Source organism: Capsella rubella, unplaced genomic scaffold (genome assembly GCF_000375325.1).
Source record: "Capsella rubella cultivar Monte Gargano unplaced genomic scaffold, Caprub1_0 scaffold_3, whole genome shotgun sequence".
NCBI lineage: Eukaryota > Viridiplantae > Streptophyta > Magnoliopsida > Brassicales > Brassicaceae > Capsella > Capsella rubella.
In genome coordinates this window covers 5,595,685-5,617,211 of record NW_006238921.1, presented here as the reverse complement: position 1 = coordinate 5,617,211, position 21,527 = coordinate 5,595,685, and the positions used below count along the sequence as shown (strand labels likewise).

The 21,527-nt window shown below is 36.5% G+C and overlaps 7 protein-coding genes across 9 annotated transcripts; 3 read left to right on the top strand and 4 right to left on the bottom strand.

Moving 5' to 3' along the window:
• Positions 1-1,661: 1,661 nt before the first annotated feature.
• On the top strand, positions 1,662-5,574 carry LOC17891981 (protein NRT1/ PTR FAMILY 1.1). The gene is made up of 4 exons (XM_006297206.2): positions 1,662-1,970; positions 2,076-2,293; positions 3,925-4,481; positions 4,573-5,574. Exons 1-4 carry the CDS (start codon positions 1,853-1,855, stop codon positions 5,471-5,473), a joined length of 1,794 nt encoding a protein of 597 aa, XP_006297268.1. The 5' UTR covers positions 1,662-1,852; the 3' UTR covers positions 5,474-5,574.
• Positions 5,575-5,680: 106 nt separating this feature from the next.
• Positions 5,681-6,490, bottom strand: LOC17891994. Its single transcript, XM_006298659.2, has 3 exons — positions 6,239-6,490; positions 6,010-6,150; positions 5,681-5,877 (listed from the first exon to the last, which is right to left on the bottom strand). The coding sequence occupies exons 1-3, from the start codon at positions 6,401-6,403 to the stop codon at positions 5,707-5,709; spliced, it is 477 nt and encodes a 158-aa protein (XP_006298721.1). The 5' UTR covers positions 6,404-6,490; the 3' UTR covers positions 5,681-5,706.
• A 73-nt stretch (positions 6,491-6,563) lies between these two features.
• On the bottom strand, positions 6,564-11,099 carry LOC17893307 (malonate--CoA ligase). Its single transcript, XM_006297193.2, has 15 exons — positions 10,815-11,099; positions 10,328-10,497; positions 10,051-10,233; positions 9,488-9,659; positions 9,275-9,360; positions 8,984-9,106; positions 8,764-8,871; positions 8,283-8,381; positions 8,054-8,146; positions 7,868-7,945; positions 7,559-7,745; positions 7,395-7,468; positions 7,074-7,253; positions 6,939-6,992; positions 6,564-6,814 (listed from the first exon to the last, which is right to left on the bottom strand). The coding sequence occupies exons 1-15, from the start codon at positions 10,981-10,983 to the stop codon at positions 6,770-6,772; spliced, it is 1,821 nt and encodes a 606-aa protein (XP_006297255.1). The 5' UTR covers positions 10,984-11,099; the 3' UTR covers positions 6,564-6,769.
• A 625-nt stretch (positions 11,100-11,724) lies between these two features.
• On the top strand, positions 11,725-14,092 carry LOC17893970 (protein tesmin/TSO1-like CXC 8). 3 transcript variants are annotated; one of them, XM_023785789.1, is made up of 8 exons: positions 11,725-12,097; positions 12,209-12,307; positions 12,503-12,674; positions 12,789-13,187; positions 13,272-13,375; positions 13,466-13,569; positions 13,661-13,917; positions 14,001-14,092. In XM_023785789.1, the coding sequence occupies exons 1-7, from the start codon at positions 11,970-11,972 to the stop codon at positions 13,912-13,914; spliced, it is 1,260 nt and encodes a 419-aa protein (XP_023641557.1). In that variant the 5' UTR covers positions 11,725-11,969; the 3' UTR covers positions 13,915-13,917; positions 14,001-14,092. The 3 variants fall into 3 exon arrangements, with proteins under 3 accessions (XP_023641557.1, XP_023641558.1, XP_023641559.1); XM_023785790.1 differs by lacking the exon at positions 14,001-14,092 and having other exon boundaries at positions 13,469-13,569; positions 13,661-13,954; XM_023785791.1 differs by lacking the exon at positions 14,001-14,092 and having other exon boundaries at positions 13,664-13,954.
• On the bottom strand, positions 14,068-15,621 carry LOC17892188 (probable isoaspartyl peptidase/L-asparaginase 2). Its single transcript, XM_006298071.2, has 4 exons — positions 15,349-15,621; positions 15,031-15,264; positions 14,841-14,927; positions 14,068-14,749 (listed from the first exon to the last, which is right to left on the bottom strand). Exons 1-4 carry the CDS (start codon positions 15,508-15,510, stop codon positions 14,255-14,257), a joined length of 978 nt encoding a protein of 325 aa, XP_006298133.1. The 5' UTR covers positions 15,511-15,621; the 3' UTR covers positions 14,068-14,254.
• A 2,171-nt stretch (positions 15,622-17,792) lies between these two features.
• On the top strand, positions 17,793-18,627 carry LOC17892027 (photosystem I reaction center subunit VI-1, chloroplastic). Its single transcript, XM_006298694.2, has 3 exons — positions 17,793-17,993; positions 18,128-18,254; positions 18,343-18,627. Exons 1-3 carry the CDS (start codon positions 17,863-17,865, stop codon positions 18,520-18,522), a joined length of 438 nt encoding a protein of 145 aa, XP_006298756.1. The 5' UTR covers positions 17,793-17,862; the 3' UTR covers positions 18,523-18,627.
• Positions 18,628-18,660: 33 nt separating this feature from the next.
• On the bottom strand, positions 18,661-21,196 carry LOC17890585 (rop guanine nucleotide exchange factor 13). Its single transcript, XM_023785792.1, is given in 7 exon segments — positions 18,661-19,109; positions 19,201-19,527; positions 19,648-19,920; positions 19,996-20,070; positions 20,166-20,445; positions 20,447-20,534; positions 20,638-21,196. Coding segments are annotated over 7 exon segments (1,866 nt in total). The 5' UTR covers positions 21,032-21,196; the 3' UTR covers positions 18,661-18,680.
• Positions 21,197-21,527: the final 331 nt, after the last annotated feature.

The window sequence follows — 21,527 nt, the reverse complement described above, 5'->3', positions numbered from 1 at the left end:
GATACTCTCTAATAAACTTAATAAGTCAGTTTTTATTCTGAGATTGATATAATAGTATAGCATTTCACTATTTCATATTTATAAGTCTAGCAGTATAATGGAATATTGTGATTTGTTTTATTGGATATTTATTTTGATGAAATGTTTGCTATTCTTTGCATTCTGTCTTTGGATTTAGTCACATCAAAGCTATAATTGTCAATTTAGAATATGGATACTTTAACTTAGTAGTATTCCTCTAAAAGTCGAAGTTAGCTGGGAATAAAACTAAATTTAAAGTATACTACTGTATATTCGAAGTTACTATACATCGTAAAGTCCGAAACTTCTTATTATGGTAAAAATGTAGTATGTTATTATCTTATTGATAGTGTATATTTTGTTTGGGCCAACTCTTTGGAGATGTTGACTTATTAGTGTGATTAGGAGAAAGCGAACCAAAAAAAAAAAAAAAAAGTTAACAATATGATTGCACTTACTTTAATGAATCTACTTCTTTTCTTTAAAAATGAGTGAAATTAAAGTTAGAAAAGTCTCAATTTGTCAAGAAAAGAGGAATAGAGAGTAGCCAAAACAAAAGCTGTTAACCTCATGGGATGTTTTGTATTCCTTTCTCTTCAATTATTAGTAAAACTTTTTTGTTATGATTTTTGATAATGGGGATATGTGATTTGTGAGAGCTATTTTGATTACTTGTTTAGTAACAAGGCTAGGATAGTGGTGATTCATGATGATTAGAACAAGACTTCTTTAGAAAGAGAAAATGAACTAAATATGTTTGGATATATGTATCCCTCTCTTATTTGACCAGCCTAGAAGACAATTTTAAGTTTTCCTCTTTCCCTTTTAAGATTGATTTTGCAAAAGCTTTGAGCTCATAATTTCAAGTATACGACAGGCAGATCTCTCTTTGAGTAAAGTAAGTAAGTAAACATGTGTGCCATAAGGAACCCTTACAAAACATAGAACACTAATGTGATGTCTTTACAAAAAGACAACTCCAAGGTTTACAAAACCAAAACAACGATGTATTTATATAAGTAACAAACCAATTAAATATAAAATTATAGTACATCCTTAACATATTTTTCAAATTTATAATTTTCTGCTGACTTGAAATGGAAATAGAATTTTTTGATTTAAAGGATTTATTTCAAAAAATATAAGTCAATAACACTATATATACCTTTTTATGTTTGACGTAAGTAACATGGAAGATGGAACATTTGAAGTTGAATGTACAAATGTACTGTTCTCTCTTCTTTAAAAAAAAGAAATATATATATATAGATATATATATATCTATATACAAATATATATATGTTAATTTTCATATGTATATATATATATGTTAAACACATATTTTCCTGGCATTTATAATTGGGTATTTAGCTAGATTAGGAAAAAGACGTGTAATCTCACTATTTATTCTACATTAGTAATATTTCAAGTTATAACTACGAATAAAAAGAATGATAATTGTCGTGTGCAAATAGGATAAACTTCACTCTATTAAAAAAAAAAAGAAGAAGCTAAAACCCACATTAGGATAAAATTGATATAATAAAATAAAATTTTGGCGTCCCAATAAGAATAAGATAGTAGTATTAATTTATTTCTGCTTAAGAAAAAAATGGTATACTTATTTAAATATCAATCTCTCGCCCATTTATTATTGCTCACTCGTCGCAGAAAACAGAGATTCCTCGCTGTCTGAACTCAAAATAAGATCGCATTAAACTCTTTTTAAGCTCTCTCACAAAGACAAAGATCTTCTTCTTCTTCTTCCCTCTTCTCTCTTTGTTCTCTCTTCTCTCTTTGTTCACTAAGTTGAAGAGAAAGGTAAAGAATAATGGAGAACCCACCGGATCAAACAGAGTCATCATCAAAGGAGATGCTTCAACCAAGTAGTAGTAATGGTAGAAGAAGAAGAGCCAAGGGTGGTCTTCTCACTATGCCTTTCATCATTGGTATAAGTCGTTACTACATCTCTCACTCTTTTTCTTCTCTTTTGCAAATCCAAATCTTGATTCTGAATTCTCTCTTCTTGTTTCTTGTTTTGAAACTGGGTGAAGCAAACGAGGGGTTCGAGAAAGTGGCGAGCTACGGGCTATTACAGAACATGATTCTTTACCTGATGAGTGATTACAGACTTGGAGTTGCCAAAGGCCAGACAGTGTTGTTCATGTGGGTCGCTGCTACTAATTTCATGCCTCTCGTTGGAGCTTTCCTCTCAGATTCCTTTTTCGGTCGCTTTCTCACCATCGCCATTGCTTCTCTCTCCAGTTTCCTGGTATTTTCTGGTTTATTCTTCTTCGTTTTCCCGGTTTATTCCGGTTCGATTTCAACTCTGTTAAAAGATCACCAATTCTTTTACCTAAACCAACCATGTTCTTTTATTAGCCTTTGGTCTCGACTGATTTAGGTGAAAACTGAAAAGTATCGTGCGGTGGTCTTCAGTGTATTCTTTTTTTACTTGGCTTTTGATAATTGGACCAAACTCATTTGTATCGATAATAGAAGTTATAAATTCCGGTTGGACACTTTTTGATAATAGAAACTTGGCTTTTACTTTTGAGTGACAAAAAAAAGAAAAAGAGAATTCAATAAAAAAAATCTAACCATGTCATAGATTTAAGGGCCTTAGCAAAATTAAATGGTACGAGGTTTTCGTAACTAGTTACTACTATTTATTTTTAAGTGATTTTTTTTGGTCTGGTAAACATTTCTAAACTTTTTAAATTTGTTTTACCGTTCGTTATCCTTGAATGATTAATATAGCTGTATATTTTGGCTTAAAGTATAGTAATAATAATCATAGAAGAGAGTGAAGTTTCTATTTTAAGAGTTGATATGATTAAGGCTTCTAAAAAGCCTCTTTCCCATTAAGAGTCAAATATTTCACATGTTGCATGTGCTTACCCCTGAAATTGCTGTCCAATGAATATATTAAAATCTTTTAACCACTTTGTCTTTTCTTTAATATTTTTGTGAGTTCATCAAAAAAGATAATATATATAAATACCAACGTCGGTAAAATTAAATTCGAAGCCAGCCAGGTGTTCTGAAATGTCCCATGTGATTTTATATTTATATATAATAACAGGTCTTAAATACTATCATAAAGTTATCATTATTAATTAATAATTCCAAAAAAATTTTATTAATTCTTTTGAAAATCTTGTTGTTGCTTTCCTTATGGTTTATGGCCATTTTCTTCTCTGGCAACTTGTTAGATTGTGAAAGACCTCACTGCTTGATTCAATCTCTATGTATATATATATTCATATTTCTTATAACGTTTTCGATTACTATAGTTTTCATTATTTTAACGTGTCCATACATATGGGTCAAGCTGATTGTAAGACCCACATTTTTGCCACCATTTAAGGATTTGACATTAGTTTTTTGGTTAGACATGAAAGCAATATCGACTGGTGTGACCCATGTTTTTGTACTACTCGTCCCATTCTTGATCCTCAAAGCCCTTTTTATTTCCATCCACTTGAATAAAAAACCAAACCTTATCATATAACATCAAATGATTTCGAAATCTCTAGCTAGCAATCATTCATTCATCTAGACTCTCTAGAGTATCAATCATTTTCCGTAAGAAATTACAATAATGTGTTTTTTCCTATGATTGTGACAATTTGACGTACGTATAGATTGATAGATCTCTGATCTAAACCTTAGATTCTTGTTCTTGTATGTACTTTTCTTTGAAAGACATCTACAGCATTTTACGAATGAGATGAAAACTACATTTTTATTTATTTATTGTTTTTAAAACGACAAAATGGAACCTTCACACACTGTTTATATTTCGACTTTGTGTCAATTTAAGATTTTATTATACTGTTTTATGTTTGTGGTATTATTACTACCAATTTAATAAACTTTGTATGAATCAAAACGTTACAGGGTATGGTGTTTCTATGGCTAACGGCGGTGTTACCACAAGTGAAGCCATCACCTTGTGTAGCAGCAGCCGGGACCAGCTGCAGTTCCGCTACATCTTCACAATTGGCTCTTTTGTATTCCGCATTTGCACTTATATCGATTGGATCAGGCGGAATCAGGCCATGTTCTTTAGCCTTTGGTGCTGATCAGCTTGACAACAAAGAGAATCCTAAGAACGAGAGAGTTCTTGAGAGCTTCTTCGGTTGGTACTACGCTTCTTCGTCTGTTGCTGTCTTGATCGCTTTCACCGTCATTGTTTACATTCAAGATCATCTAGGATGGAAAATCGGGTTTGGAATACCCGCGATTCTCATGCTGCTCGCGGCTTTCTTGTTTGTTTTGGCCTCTCCTCTCTATGTTAAACGCAACGTGAGCAAGAGTCTGTTCACTGGTTTAGCTCAAGTGGCTGTTGCAGCTTACGCGAACAGGAAGTTAAGTTTGCCAGAGCATCAAGACTCCAACGACTGTTACTATCGTTTGAAAGATTCTGAAGTCAAAGCTCCAACTGACAAATTGAGGTAATTAATTTGAATCCAATTCATATATATATAGTTCGTCATTAGTTTCTATTTTTGTTTTGTATATTGAAATTTCTTGCAATTGCTTTAGGTTTATAAACAAAGCTTGTGTCATAAGAAACCGAGAAGAAGACCTTGGCTCTGATGGTTTGGCCTTAAACCCATGGAGGCTATGCACAACAGACCAAGTTGAGGAACTCAAGGCGTTGGTCAAGGTGATACCAGTATGGTCCACAGGGATAATGATGTCAATAAACGTTAGCCAGAACTCGTTTCAGTTGCTTCAAGCTAAATCAATGGACAGACGTTTGAGCAACAGTTCGAACTTCCAAATCCCAGCTGGATCTTTCGGTATGTTCACAATCATAGCCTTAATCTCATGGGTCGTTTTGTACGACCGCGCCATCCTCCCATTAGCTTCCAAGATCCAAGGCAGACAAGTTAGGATCAATGTCAAGATTCGAATGGGGTTAGGGCTATTCATATCCTTCTTAGCAATGGCGGTTTCCGCAACTGTTGAGCATTACAGAAGGAAAACCGCGATAAGCCAAGGACTCGCAAACGACGCCAACACAACAGTGAACATCTCAGCGATGTGGCTGGTACCACAGTATGTGCTACACGGTTTAGCAGAGGCCTTAACAGGGATAGGACAGACGGAGTTTTTCTACACAGAGTTCCCAAAAAGCATGTCGAGCATTGCGGCTGCGCTGTTCGGTCTAGGAATGGCAGTGGCTAATATCTTGGCTAGTGTGATACTAAATGCGGTCAAGAATAGCTCAAAGAAGGGAAACGTTAGCTGGATTGAAGATAACATCAACAAGGGTCACTACGACTATTACTATTGGATTTTAGCAATCTTGAGCTTCGTTAATGTCATCTATTACGTTGTGTGTAGCTGGTCGTATGGTCCAACGGTGGATCAGATGAGAAATGACAAGGTTAATGGCGTGAGAGAAGAAGAAGAAGAAGAAGTTCTTAAATTAAACTAAGAACCAAATTGATCACAAGTGGTGTACGTACGTGTGCTATAAAAATCTAAATATTTGTATGTAATTAGATTACTATTATATAATGGATTTGGATTTTCTTAGGATGTAGAGTGATGATATTAATTAATCGGGTGTGCTTATTTATCACAAAATATGTGTATGATACTAGTATTTGTAATTTGATTGAAGAGAATCAAATTTTTCGATATGGTAACTTGAGAAAAAAAAATGGTTCAAAGCTTACTAAGAGTAGAAACATTGCGTCTGACTTTGACGCTAAGAGGGGACATCCACAACCTTGCTGTGGCTATGAGTTCTCCACTTGTTTCTCTTCTGATCTCAATCACAGCTGATTTCAATCCTCCATTGCTTCCATTCACTCTTGCTTCTATCTCTACCGTTTCCTTCAATTTAATTTGTTATATATTCTTTTATTATCTCAATCATTACTAATAATAATGCACTTACCTAATTTAGTAATTTACCCAATTAGAACATAACAAAAACGAGAGAAAAATGAGGATAGGAAAGCTAACTTGAATCTTGGCCGTTGAATAAAACGAGCAGTTGAGATCAACAGAGGAATGGAGTCCGTCGCCGGTGGAGTACACAGCAGAAGCTCCGATCGTATCCATCACCGCCGTAATCACTCCGGCGTGCCAAGCTCCGTCTTCTCCCTAAGAATTATTCATCTCTAGTAGTTAGTATAATAATAACATACGCCAATTCAAAAACAAGATTCGATTGGATGAGTAGTTTTGTTACCGCGACACGATCTGTGACGAGTAGTTTACATCGTAAGACTCCTTTCCCGACATGAATGAGTTCTAAGCCTTGTAGGATTAAAGCCTCAAACTCGCTTTTGCCGTTGCCTTTTGCTATCTCTTCGAGATACGATGATGTCGTTTTAAGGATCTTTGAATCTGCCATATCTCTTTCTTTTTCGTCTCGTTACGTGTTTGTTAAAAAAACTAACTCGTTAGTGGAATATATAATATGATCGGATCACTATTTGATTACCACTATAACCTTTGTGGAATGATTATTGATTATCATTAAAGACTATGCTCAACTCTCTTAACTCTCTTCCTTTCATACTTACGATTTGTTCATTGAACATATAGAAATATGTAGTTTCCAAATGGTTTGGTTTTTGATTCTTGACATTATTAAGTCAAGTACATGATATAGAAAAAAAAAAAAAAAGAGGACAATACATTTTATGATTTAAGCATGCGTAATAGAATCAAAGAACCAGGAGTGACAGAGAAGAAATCCATGGTTGTCTCTGAGAATTTATTCCTGAATGTCCAGAGATTTCTTTAGCTCTTTTTTGTTCACCTGCAATTCGACAAATACTCCAAAAACTGAGAATCATTCTTATTATTTTACACCAAACAAACTTCTCTGAATATGATTTAGGGGGAAAAAGCTTTTAGAGACACTGAGAGAGATTAAAGTTTACCTTTCCCATGGCGTTGCGAGGCAAGCTCTCCCATATAAGCAACCGTGTTGGTAGCTGAAACGATAGACTATTATCAGCAAGAAATTAAATACTATGAAAAGACTGTTGGATAGCAATTTGGCAGATTTTGAGTACCTTGTAAGGAGCAAGCTTGTCTTTAGCCCAACCGCACAGTTCTTCTAAGGTCATCACAGGTTTTGACTCATCCTCGCTTCTCTTCTTTGCTTCAGTCTCTGCTACAATTATAGCAGTAACGGCTTCCCCATAATCTTTGTCTGTTAAACCCAACACGCAACATTCTGCAACCGTAGGATGCTGCATAACACATCCCAGAATTTTCATTCAGCGATTAAATTTCTTGGTTTTGAATCTCAAGTTCTATAATCTATTTTCCGAGTAGAAAGTAGCTTCTACCTTCAATGATCCAAAAAGAACGCTAATGAATGTTAATGTTACCTCGAGAAGGGTTGATTCGATTTCTAAGGCAGATAACTTATATCCTCCAACCTTCATAATGTCAGCGCTATTGCCTGATCGTGGCCAAAGAAGAGATAATGTTAAAAGAAGAAACACAAACTACTCTTAAAATGTGTTTGAAGGTATTTCTTGCTTCTGCTTACGTCCTAGAATCACGTAGTATCCATCCTCATCAACTCTACCAGCATCTCCCGTCTTGAAGTATCCATCTTCCGTAAACGATTCTTTAGTCACTTCTGGAAGATTCCAGTACTCCTTAAACAGAGATGGGCTTTTGACACAAATTTCACCCACTCCGTTTGAATCATTTTCATCTTCTTTAATTTTAGCCTATTACATTGACACACTTTTTCAGTATCATAACTTCATGTCAACAGTATGTGCACCTTAGATGTGTGGATATAGTTAAAAGGTGTTGAATTTGGACTTAAGAGAAAGAGGATCTCACTGACCTCTACACCAGGAAGAGGTTTGCCGACAGTACCTGCCTTCCGTTCGCCATGTAAGGGGTTTGATATTGCCATTACAAACTGGGAATATTTGACAAAAAATTAAGTCAGTTGATGTAACTACTAAGAACAGGCTTTGTCTAAGGTATTGCATTATTGTAACTAAAAGATACAGGAAAATCTACTTACCTCAGTCATGCCATATCTTTCCAAAAGACGATGACCTGTGATAATTTCCCATTGATGCATGACCGGTCGAGGGAGAGCAGAGGAGCCAGACATCTAAGAAATGTATTTTATCCCCAAATGCGTAAGCACTTATTCCACCAGAATTTGAAAATAGAATAGCCGTCTAAGCATATGTATTGATAATCCATCAAGCTGGATTTGAGTTTCTAGGAGATATTTGGTAGCTTACCATTAGGCGAAGCTTCTGTGCAGCAGAAGCACTAGAGTCCTGCATCTCTTTATCCATTGCTTCATAACCTTGTATCAACCGAGTGTACATGGTTGGAACCTGTTTATCACAACATTCACTTTAACCACTTGAAGTAGCTATATCTCTCTATTAACTCTCTTTTTCTTGTCTCAAGCTAAATTCCTCTTAAGCAAAATGTGTTTGCTTATATCTAAAGCGCCAGAAGCAAATTGGAAACTGATCGACTCAGCCAAGACAATCACTTTGTTACAGAGTAAGCTGGAGTAATCTGGCCCTGAATCATATACTTCCTTCGAATCAGATATGAACCAAAAAGATAAACATATACAAACAAGCTTGCTATATTGATACAAGAAAAGCCTTATACAACATGAAACACTTAACTGGACGCAGTCACGCAGGGATAACTAATTCATGAACTAGAAATTCTTTTAAAGGAATAAAAGCAAAGAAGACTTACTCCAGTGAATACAGTTATGGCGTCTTCAGTTTTCCCAGCATTCACTGGATATGATTCACGCCATCTACGCCAGATTCCACTAACACTAAATTTGGGCAAAAACTCAACCTTCAAAGAGAAATATAAACATCAATTAAAAACCTTTAAAGACCTTGATGTTTTCAGAAGTTAATATATTTTGAAAGAACTAGCTGAAGCAAATATGGATAGTATAAGTTACCGAAGATCGCGCATAAAGTGGTGCAAATAAAGCGTTGAAAAGCCCATGAACATGATGTAGTGGGAGGCAGTGGAGAATATGATCAGCAGATGTGTACTCCCAAGCTTCAGTTAACATTTTAACCTGCACATATACAAGCTTACAACTTAAAAAGGGTTCATCATAATTTCACTTACTCACTGGAGAGACAGAGAGATACTGTATCAATTTAATAAATGCAGCCACATTCTAATGCAGGTTGAAAGGATTTAAAAGATGATGGGAGCTACATATTGGAGTTCCGATATATACCTGGGAATTGATGCTGTTGTGGGTATGGACAACTCCTTTTGGCTTACCAGTTGTACCACTAGTGTAGACGATCAATGCTGGATCATCTGCACAAATAAAGACTGATGTAATGCAGAAAAGACAGACCCATAATTTCTTGAATGTATGGAAGCATAAATTAAAAGAGTAGCCTCAAATATAAGATCATTATTTAAAAAATATTCAAAATTTTACCTAGAAACTTTACTTCTGTTTTAAAAATGTCGTCCTGAAACTGATTGCGAGCAACAGTTTCTGAAGTTGCGTTAACAACAGGAGGAATAAGATGAAATTTAGCGCCACTCTTTGCTGCAATAGTTTTCATGGTTTCACTATGGTCCTCTGTGCTCAATAACAGAGATATATCCTAGAAACCATAAACAATGATACAGCCCGAGAAATGTTAATAATTTCTACTCAATAGTAAATAGCAGCATAAGGAATACTTCTAAGCTTAAATATTGAACATGGTAGAAAACAGAGCCAACCATAAAAACCTAGCCATTCTAAAACCTTTTTCTACTTTATTCTACAGAGCACCCTTTTTGGTCATGTGAAAACAACTGATACCAAAACAAACAAGGGCTTGGATATGGATCAAAATTCAGAAATCATATCAAGAATACTTAAGAACTGACTACATGAAGAAAACCTAAGAACTGACCACAAGAATAATTAAAAAAATAGTTCCTTGAAGATAGCGTGGCCATAATCGAAATTAAAGCAGAACAAGATAGTTAGACAAATAGATCCCATACCGAATCATTCATCACATGTAAGAGTTCAGCTTCTGGATAGCTAAGTGCAAGTGGAACCGCTACACCACCGCTAAACCACGTTCCCAGGACTCCTGCAACAAACTCAGCAGAAGGTTTTGCCACAATTCCAATCCTAGCTCCTTTAAGACTACCAAAGCCTTCATACTTCTTAGTTTCACCTCCCTACGAAATTCAGAGAAAAGAAAATTTTAATAACCAGAAAGCTGTTAAATATTGTGATGGCTACAAGTGGATATGGCTGCAACATCAATCATACATTTGTAGTATCATCTTGGCAGAACAATTTAGATATGCTTAAGGCAGACGATGTGAGCTGGCCATAAGAGTGACTCTTTCCATCGGCTTTAATGGCAATCCTATCAGAGGAATTAGAGGCTTCTGAAAAAGCTGCTTTAAACACTTCCATGAGTGAACCAGACTGTGAAGCTGCAACATTTGATTACACAGATCAACTCAGGTTAAAGAGATATGACACAGATAAAATTCAGATCAATGAAAGAAATGACAAATTATAGAATAATCAAAATTGGGTTTTCAAACAAGAATCCTTATTGATGCTGAAAATATTCAATAAATTCAGACCAAAACTAACATATTGTTTTAATCTATGGATCATCAACGTTATATATGGAAAGCAAGAATCTTTAAGACATTTCGTCGAACAGGTCACATGCGTAAAAAAAACAAAAAAACGAAGAGCCAGAACAAAGTAGTAATAAAAAAATCGGAGAAGGAGAACTTACAGAAGAGATGATGGTAAGATTGGAAGAATCTAAAGCCAGAATTAAGAAAGGAAGCAGGAGGCTGGAGACGAGGAAGACGACGACAGGAGAGAATTGCTGAGCTATGGTTGAGTCGATGGGTGGTAATTAAAGACAAGTAGCTGAAACTCTTTAATGTCGTTGCAGTCATTTTTAGGTTCGCAGTAATGTAATGTTTTAAAAAACTTTATTGGAATTATCGATCGGAGATTTCAACTTTTTCTGTATAGTCGCTACAGTCAAATTACGTAACCAGCCGTTCTTCTTCTTAGGTTGCAATCGCGGGAAAAAAACCGACCTTGGTGGTGGATCATGGAAATAGCGACTGAAGCGTTTTGACGACGACTTGCTTTTCTTCGGAGACAATTCAGCCACGTGCGTGATTCTGACGATGGACAAAAGTGAACAAAGCGATTATGGTTTTTGTTTTGGTTCTGTCGTTTTGTATCTTTTGGATAATGATTTAAATCATTAATGATGTTGAGAGAAGAAGAAAAAAGACCATGAGAGTTACTAAAAATTTGATGTGGTGGTTAACTAACATTTCATACAGAAATTCATTGGTTTTAATTTTGTTGGTTGATTTTATTTAATGCCAACATGCAATTAATGTCTTCAATCAACCATTTTCGACCCAATCTGACTTCCAAAAAAAAAAAAAAGTTTTCATTGAAGAACTATTGTTTTTAAAACTTTACAGTGTAATTTATTAAATTTTTAAAAATAAGATGTAAGAGCACATGTTCATAGGGATTAGGTCCCGGGTTCGAATAGAGGAGAGGACGGCCATATAGAGGCAATTAAAATTAAAAACTTGGGTCATCTTCCTAAGCTCGTTCCCTCCACAATTATCACTCGCTCTCGATTTTGAATGCCTCCGTGTTCTTTGTTCTCAGTTAGCCTTTTAATTTCTTTCTGAGAAAACCCTAGAAGCTGCCAAAACAGAAAGAATACGCGAGAGTGATGTTTGAGAATCGAGCGGAGCAATCCAGTTTCTTCTGATATCTCCCAGCCATGGCGACTCTCCCATTCTCTGACCTGATTTAAGAATTGACGACGCTGTTTCTGAGGATTTCTCACCGCCCATGCTCAAATCGGTTCGCTTAACTGGGGAATAGCTTTTGTTGAAGTATCGATATGACTGATAAGGTAGATTCCGGCGATATCGCGACAGAGAAGAACCCTAAGGAGCTCGTTTTAACGAAATTGGAGCCATCTCTCGTCGTCCCGGAGTCGCCAGTAGAAGAACTTCCTCCGAATTCTCGGTATTGTTCCAATCTCTCTACCAAATTTTTGGTACATATGCTTTTCGTTTGAGTAATCTCCGTTCCAGAATCGACCCTCTGATCTCTTGATTGGTCTTTATTTTGAAGCAGAGAGCCTTCAGAAACAAAGGATAAGAGAGATGAGGAAGGGATTAGTACTTGGATGAAGCACAAAGGATGTCGATGCAAGCAGTCCAAATGTTTAAAGTTGTAAGATCATTTCAGGAATTCAAGAAAAATTACTCTTGTTGAGCTGGTAGAGATTTTAGTATAACGTTGAATAGAGATTTCTAAGTTCATCTGCTGTAGGCTTTAGTTCAGGTTAAACTACTTTTTTTGTTTGTGCTGAAGTTAAGCTTGAAACTGATGCATTATTGGATATTTTGTTTGACGCTTGGTTATTAGGTACTGCGATTGCTTTGCATCAGGACTATTATGTACCGACGACTGTGACTGTGCTGATTGTCATAACAACTCTGAAAACTTTGATGCAAGAGATACAGCTCTGAAGAGGGTACTAGCTCGCAACCCAAATGCCTTTAATGGAAAGTCTTTCAGCAGCCTCATTGACAAGCAGGTTTGTGCTTAAAATCTTTCATCACTTTATAGGAGTTAAGCTTCAGAGATGTATATCTCCACATCTTTTCTGATTTGTAAGTATCTGGAATGATTTGAATGCTTTGTATTGTAGTGTAAGGCTGAACCTGATACTAAACTTGGACTGCTTTCGAGAGGCTGCAAATGCAAAAGAACCAGGTGTTTGAAGAAATACTGCGAATGTTTTCAGGCTAATGTTCTATGCTCAGACAACTGTAAGTGTATCAGCTGCAAAAATGTCGGTGAAGCGTCCCAGCCTTCTGGTTTTGCCTTGGGACTAAACAACAGGAAGCTTCAGGAAGGATTTGATAATCCAGAGAAGAAGATTGTATGTGAGAACATTGTCAATGATATAGGAATCATTTCTCCTAGTGGACACAGTGTCGGCTTTAACAGCCACAACACTGAGGGAGGTATGAATTATGCACCTGCGTTTTCTGGTCACAATTCCCCACAGGTATACCAGAGAAGAAGACACCGAGAGCTACCTCAGGCAAGTGAAATATACTACCTGCTTTATAACAAATATGCACTCTATATACACAAGACTCATTTTTTCTATGTCTGGAAGTAGCAGCCGGATTCTTGTCCAGCTCCGTTGTTTTTGCTACCTGAAAATTCCATTCAAAATGCTCTGGGTTCCCCTATGTCTAGCTCTCCCTCTCCTAAGCTTCCTTACAGGTTTGTTTTCGCACTTCCTAAATGATATTTTCTCTTCTTCACCTCACAATATTAGGTATTTTCTTAACTGTATTTTCATTGTAACACCAGTAGGAAAAAGCCCCCGTTGGGATATACTTCCACACTTGTTCCGGACGTAGGAGATATATGCTCACTTCTCGTAGCAGCATATGTATCTGCTACAGCCACTGCAGGTATTAATTGTGTCTTAAAATATCTTAACTTTACTAGATCTACCATTCTGTCTTGCTTGGTTTCATCAACATTCTTCCTTCAACATCATAGAAGACCAGAACAGGATTTGTATAAATCCTGATGATAAGGTAGACCACAAGAGCACTGAGCTATTGAGTGAGTCTGAGAGCGGTAATGTAGAAGAAGAAATACAATCCTGTGGAAGATTGATCGAACTGATAGATGCTCAATACAATGGAGAGGAGGTCTATGAAACAGATCTATACATAGAGCAGGAAAGGGCAGTGCTAGCAACGTTTAGAGACTGTCTCCAGAAGTTCATCATATCGAGACTGGATTCATAAAAGGTAATAATAATTCCATCCCATTGTGTTAAACCATCCACCCCCAAAGTCCCAGTTACTACACTTTTAGTTGCTATCTGTGACAGGTCAGGTTCCTTCAAGAAACAGAGAGCTGAGTCCGTAATTAGCCATGAAGCTGAGACAGAACAACAATTTTAAACACGAACTAACAAATTGAAACCAGAATGAATACAATATACTATAGGACTGGAGGTAACAAAATGCCTAAATTTACTACTCCAGATTTTTTATTATAATGAATAACCAAATTAAATAGAGCGATGACTGATTAATAGCACACTAATCAAATACTAATACATTTTCTTAGTCTAAGAATATCTCACTCCCAAATAGCAACCTCCATGAATCCATCCTCTGTAGCACATCCCCTGAACATCCCATTGGAATTAAAACCACAAACCACCTCTCCTTTATTTGACACAGCGATGAGTCCAGCAAACCCTTCGTCTAATCGATGCTTGATGACGTAATCAACAGCTTCTTGGAGGTTAAGTCCTTTGTACTCCATAACAGCCGACACATCACGAGCTAGCGTAGCTCTTATGATGGCTTCTCCTTCTCCTGTACATGACACACCACAGAGCTCCGACGCGTACGTCCCTGCTCCTATAAGCGGCGAGTCACCAATCCTCCCCATCATCTTGTTCATCAGACCCCCGGTTGATGTCCCAGCCGCACACCGTCCTTCCCCGTCTACCACGACGCACCCGACTGTCTCCGGGGCGTAAATGCTGATTGGAAGACCGTTCATTTGGATAGGACTGTCGGTTGCAGCTGCACCGGCGCATCCCATGGGCGGAATACGGTAATCAAACTGGTGAAACAAAAATGCTATTAAAAAAAACGTGCGATGAATAAATAATAGACGGTGGAGATTTGATTAAGTCAAATGCGATGGTTTATACCAAGATGGAGTTAGCTTCCTTGGCCAACTTGAGCATTCCTACGTTGTCGTCCGTGACGAAGTAGTCGTTGTCCACAATTTCAACTCCCTTTAAAACAACCAATCAATTGTGTCACTTTAAATTTTAAACAAGAGTGGTTAGGAAGATGGAGGAGGAAGGGGCAAAAGAGTAAGTAAATAAAGTAAAGTACCTGTTTACGAGCGAAATCCTCAGCACCTGAGAAAGCAAGGTAAGAGTGGGGAGATTTGTCCATGACGAGACGAGCAAGAGATATAGGATTCTTCACGGTGGTGATCCCCGAAACGGCACCGCATCGTCTCTTCGTACCGTCCATAATGCTAGCTTCCATCTCCACCGTTCCTTTCTCTGTCAAAGCAGATCCACGGCCTGAGTTAAACAGAGGATCCGTCTCCAGTTCTCTAATCTGTGTCAACCATCAATTGTTTTGTTTAAACAAAATAGTTGTTACAAGACAACATTAAAAGAATTGTGAGAGAAGGGAACGTACGACGAGCTCAACGACATCAATGGCAGAGACATTAGAACGCAAAGCTACTATGCCGAGGTTAAGACATCGGGTCAAAAGCTGTTTGGCATCTTCTTGTCTCTCAGCCGGAAGATTAGGATCGACACCGGCACCACCGTGTACTGCGATTGCCCACCCACCCATTATTGTCTATGTCAATCTCTCTCTTTGTTTATTATGTGTCTCAGAGTTAAAACCGAGAATGATGGGAAAAACGTAGAGTCGCATTAGGTCATTTATATAGGCCTTTTACGAGGGCAACGAGGAACCCACATTTTTTATTGTTAATTCACTTCTTAATTTACCTCCTAATCTGATTTTTATTTTGTTTGTGTTTTTTTAATGGGAAAAATATCTTCCGTATATTTTTGTTTCCTTTTTCAGTTATTTTCTTTAATTTTAAACCAAATTAGGATTTGTTTCTACCATTTTTTCCCTTTTGACTTCATAAACATTTATCAATAAATTTAATTATTGTTGAAATAATGCTTTTTCCTATGATTATTATATTAAACAAAACAAAGTAATTAAGTCTTCTTCGGAACTTGGAAATTTGCAGCTGTTATGTTGAACTCCACGTCAGGTTGTCATAACATGCATGAAGGGAGCGATAACTATTGGCTCTCATTCTTTCTTTTTTTTTATTCAACCATGCTGAACATGGCTGAGTGTGTTTTTTTTTTTAATGATAAAATGTGTTTTTTGAGATGAACGTAACTGTTTCTCACAACTTGTGAAATAAATAAAAATCCAAGTTGGCTGGCATGCAATTTCCTTTTTGAGTTTTGTTTAAACATTTTCCTATTATTTTCCCGTGTTCCTTATGTTTATCGTAAATTGTGTGCTAATCGCGTCAATACTCATAGCTCAATATTATGTGTAAAGTCTATCTTGTCGATTACAATATATATTTGGGTCCAACTCGACAGGTTTTATCACCAAATTTTTCTATTTTTATTACCAATCTTACGTAATTGTATGCATCATATTTTCCCCCTAATTAGATGTATATCTGATATTTTGAATTGGGAAACAATTCATTTTCTTACGTCATGCACCAAAACATTTCCTCATACATAAACATAAATGCATCGAATCTATACAATACTCTTCTGTAAACATAATCTACATAAAATATTGTGTTCTATTAATAAAGCTTAGAGAAATAAATGTTGACAAGTTGATTGGTCTAGTAGACGACTAGTAGTGCGAGTTGCAAAGTCGATGTGGCGCGCATTTTTCTAGCAATTAGCAGGAGGATCCTATACATTAGGCAATAGCGAACGCAGGATTTTGTGTCTAAATATGTTTTATTTTATTGTTAGCCAGTCACATCTCTCTTTTGTCTCTCTCGCCACAAGTTTGGAATCTCCGAGATTTTCTCTTCATGTGTGTGGAAAAGGACAGATCCACCTAGTGACTTTGGTTTTGTGGATTCCAATAGATTCCATCACACATGACCAATTAAAACTCCATTTTTAGGAAGACGTCTATTCTCTTCTCTCTTTTCGTTAGTGCCTCTCCCATCTCTTAGGGGTCAATTAGATTCCCCCTCCCCCCAACTCTCGGGGAATCTTGTCCTCTCGAAAATGTTTTGTTTACTTCTCTCGTCTTTGATTATATACAAGATTTGCAATATTAATTTTGATTCTCTACTTCATTTTACTTTTTATAGAATCATATACTTTGAAATACTAACAAATATTGGTTCAAGAAGTATGAGATCCCTTGCAAAACGAATTTTAATTTTACTTATAACTCTTCTTTACATTGAGATATAAAAAAATATGTCTAACCTTAATTTGTTGAAAAGATAAGATATTTTAATGTGATGGAAAATATTCCTCCTGCTAAGTTGTATTTTATTTTATCTCTTACTATAATAATCTCATACGGCGCTTGCAATTTTATTTATGCTATATGATGAATTATGTTATATAGATGGATGGAGCCACTAGGTGCACACAAAAAAAAAAAAAAAGATGGATGGAGCCACCCACGACCAAAAAAAAAGACACAAAAGGCTATTTAACTAAGTTTTTGTGTTAAATCAAAGTTAAACTGTATATTATACCATCGATACCAAGATCAGAGGCCAAAGTAAGAGTGGTAATTCAAGAAATCTAAAAAACAAAAAACAAATAAGACCTATCAATAAATTCTTGTGTCCTGCTGGGTTTTTTCGTATACCTCAAAAATATTGGGGCCTTTTCCTCTTTTTTTTTGATCAAAGGGGCCTTTTCCAAAATAATAATAAATAAGGAGTCCAAAATCAAGAAGTCAGATTTAGTTTAAAACCTCACAGAAGATAGCCTTATCTTACTAGATTCCACGTGGCTTTATCCAACTGGCGTAAAAAATCTTCGAGAGGAGTTCTCAGTTGCCACGTGCAATAAGAAGATCAAAATCCACTCAATTTGACGATCAAAGGCTATCTTTCTTAACCAAATTGTTTACACAACAACAACATCAGAAAAAGAATAGTGATCGAAGCTCATGGCGTCTCTTGCAACTGTCGCCGCCGTGAAACCATCAGCCGTCGTAAAGGGTCTCGGCGGCAGCTCACTCGCTGGAGCTAAGCTCTCCGTCAAGCCTTCCCGCCTGAGTTTCAAACCCAAATCCATCCGGTAATCAAAACTCTTTAGGCTATAAAATGCCACTAAAACCACACCATAATTAATATTGGAATCTCAAATTTCATAGTCCATAACTTCATATAGTTTCAAATAGCTTGAGCTAGGTTGTTCATGTGTTGTAATAGGGCTAATGGTGTGGTGGCTAAGTATGGAGACAAAAGTGTCTACTTTGACTTGGAAGATTTGGGTAACACAACAGGTCAATGGGACGTATACGGCTCTGATGCTCCTTCTCCTTACAACCCTCTTCAGGTTTGTTCATCTCATAACTTATATTAACCTTTATACTTCAAGCAAACAGTATGGTGAGAAGAGTCTCTTCTTCTTTGCTTACTTGTAGAGCAAGTTCTTTGAAACTTTCGCTGCTCCATTCACAAAGAGAGGATTGCTCCTCAAGTTCTTGATCCTTGGAGGAGGCTCTTTGCTTACTTACGTCAGCGCTAACTCCACCGGAGATGTTCTTCCCATCAAGAGAGGTCCTCAGGAGAAGCCTAAGCTCGGTCCTCGTGGCAAACTCTAATTTACTTTCATGTTTATGTTCTCTTCCTCCTCCTAAAAACTCATAACATTTCTCAATACTGCGAACCCTTTAAATGATTTTATGTATATTCTGTTTTCTCTCTTACATTTGAATTGTTTTCTCTTCTCCTAATTTTACAAAAGATTTTTTTTTTGTTCTCAAGAGTATCGCCCTGCGGTTGGACTTCTTGTGTTTCCAAAAGATTCAAGATAAAAAGTAGCCTTCTTGTTGTTAGCCATGATCATGCTTGACACTCTGGTTAACAGTTTCTTGCCTGAATCTTTTAATGCTGCCTCGCTCTTTACTTTCTTTATTGGTATAGTAGTTTCGATATTCCATTGCATTACCTGAGACAGTGATATGGTAGCCTTCTGCTTTTTTGGTCTCTCCTCTAAAAGACAAAAGTTTTGAGCTTCTCCCTTCTTTGGACTGTCTGTTTCCTTCACTATATATCTCTTACAAACCGCGAGTTCAGGGTCTTGCGTTAGCTGATCAGCTTCAAGAACATCTTCTATTCTTGACCTTATTGTGTGCGCCAAGCTCTCAAGAACTCTTGAGTAACTCTCCAGTATTGCTAATCCTATATCCTGCAAAACCAAATTAAAGATTATTTAAAACAGAACACAAAAACAATTATATTTATAATGTGGTTCTGTTATAGATTATTTGATTGATTACTTTGTTGAATTGAATCTTGCTGATGTCAAGTGTGGATTGAGAGATCCCTGGGAATTCTTGTTTGATAAAATGCAAGATGGTTTCTGCTCTTTCTTCTAACTGTTGTCTCTTCTCCATACTTAAATTTGTACTCCATGGAGACGACGATTTGTTGTCTTTCTGCACTATCTTTCTCTTCCATATCACACCCGAAGCTTCGAATTTGTTCTTTAAATCAATTATCTTGTGCTCAGATGATAAATCCATTTCAAGAAGGAACTGCTCTGCATCAAACATGTCTTGTGTTATCATCTTGTAGATCATGTCTCCAAGACTGGCTCTCCCATTCTGAAGTTTAACAAAAGAAGGAAAAAGACATCGATAAGGATACCAAATCAAAACGAAACCAACAGCGATGATTTTTGTTCTGTTAATAGGTCTCAGACTATAGGGTTTAGGGGTGTATACCTTAGGAAGTGAATCAATGTAGCTCTCAGGGATCTCCATTTCAGATAGAGCTTCAGCATTTATGGCCATTGCGTATTTAAGCACTTGGCTCACACATTCTTCCTGACTCAGTAGAAACCTTTTTGACTTTTCAGATAAGCCTTTAGGTGGAACTTTGACCATTGGGAGCCACCATTTATCGTCATTCCTGGTCGAGCTACTGTTTTCATATTCTGGAGAATCGATCGTGGCATAACAGAACTCATCCTGATCTTTAAATTTATCAAGACAATCCTGCAGAATTTGTGACATCTTAGTCTTTTTGATGCAAACGCAAGTAGGAAATTATAAGTATGTGTTTTAGCTTACGATGAGCATTGCATCAAGTTTCTTAAGAGTAGGAATGTTGGAGACAAGATCTGTTCTCTGTTTTGTAGTCATTACCTAACAAGGGAAGATTCAAAATTCAGACACAGAGAGGAATAAAACTTAATTTCTCTCAGAAACTATAATAAGAAAGGGAACATATTTTCAGGAACCTCCATGGAAGATCCATTCTCGTTAGTTTGGTGTGTCGGTGAGAATTCAACTATATGATCAGTAACAGAGAGAAGCCATCCGATTTCTCTTCTCCACAGCTCTTTTCTATCTTCAGAGATTGGCTCTAAACGCCTTAGTTCCCCAAAGGCAGAAGCTGAAAGATTTGTGATCGAGTTAGATAATGCCAAAGCTGAACAAACACCTTTGCTTCCTCCTGACATGTCTTCCCCTAAAAGCAATTTCGCAAACTTCTCTTTCATCTGCTCCTTTTCTGTATAATTCAAAATAACATGTCTTAGATTGAAATCCACGAAACCGAAAGATAACTTATTTTCCAATGAAACCTAGACATAAGTGTCCCACGAACCCTCAATGCATAATGCAAATAGGTCATTACCGTCTTGTCTTGTAAGCCAAGAAACCCTAAAGATAACTCATTAATCATTAGAAAAAGGTTTTAAGCATAAATACAAGTGTTTGATCTCTTGCCTAAATCTTCCTGCAATTCTTCGTCAGTTACTTCACGCGGCTGAGGTGACTCATCCTTATCCAGAGGCTGTAACACCGGCATGAGGAGGACGCTTGAGGCAGCTGTTTTCCTGAAAACAGTGCCATCATCAATGTCTGGATCATCAATCCTCAAGGCGGAATCTGAGTTCCATCTCTTGTAGTGCCTTGACGATGACTTCTTCTTCTCCTTGGCGTTCTCTAAATCGAACAATCTCGACTTGTAGCTCTCTTGATCTTTCTCACACGCTCTCACCATTTCCATGATTTTCTTAAACCTAACGAGAGGTTCTCTGTTTTTGAATCTCTCTGTTTTATCCTCTTGAAACAAAGAAGAATTTTTAGGCGGAAGAGACATTAATAAAGAAGAAGATTTTATAAAACAGAGTTGTGTTGATGTCTGTTATGCATGGAAATTAAGAAACAAACTTTGTTAAAACACATGAACGAAACCGTGTGGTAATAATAATACTCGAGGGGAGCATAGCAAATCCAGAGTAGCTTTGTTTTATTTGAGATTGACTTCCTGTTTAATGCTTTGTTATCTCTGTTTTTTTTCTTTTTTGCATCGTTATATTACTAACTAACTAACTGATTTGTTGTCTTAAATCTCCTTTGACTAACTTCTCATTTACAGATATATAAACAATTTTAGGATTTTTTGTTGTCAAAAAGAAAAAGAAAAATGTAGGGAAAAAAGAAAAGAAAAAAAAAATCTCACTTTACTATTTATAAATTGTAAAAACGTTAAGTATTTATGCACTTTTCGCCTTTGAAGCTTAACTTGAGACATCAATTTCGAAGTTTTCAGTTTTTTTTTAAAAAATGTATTTTAGTACTAATTAATTAGATTT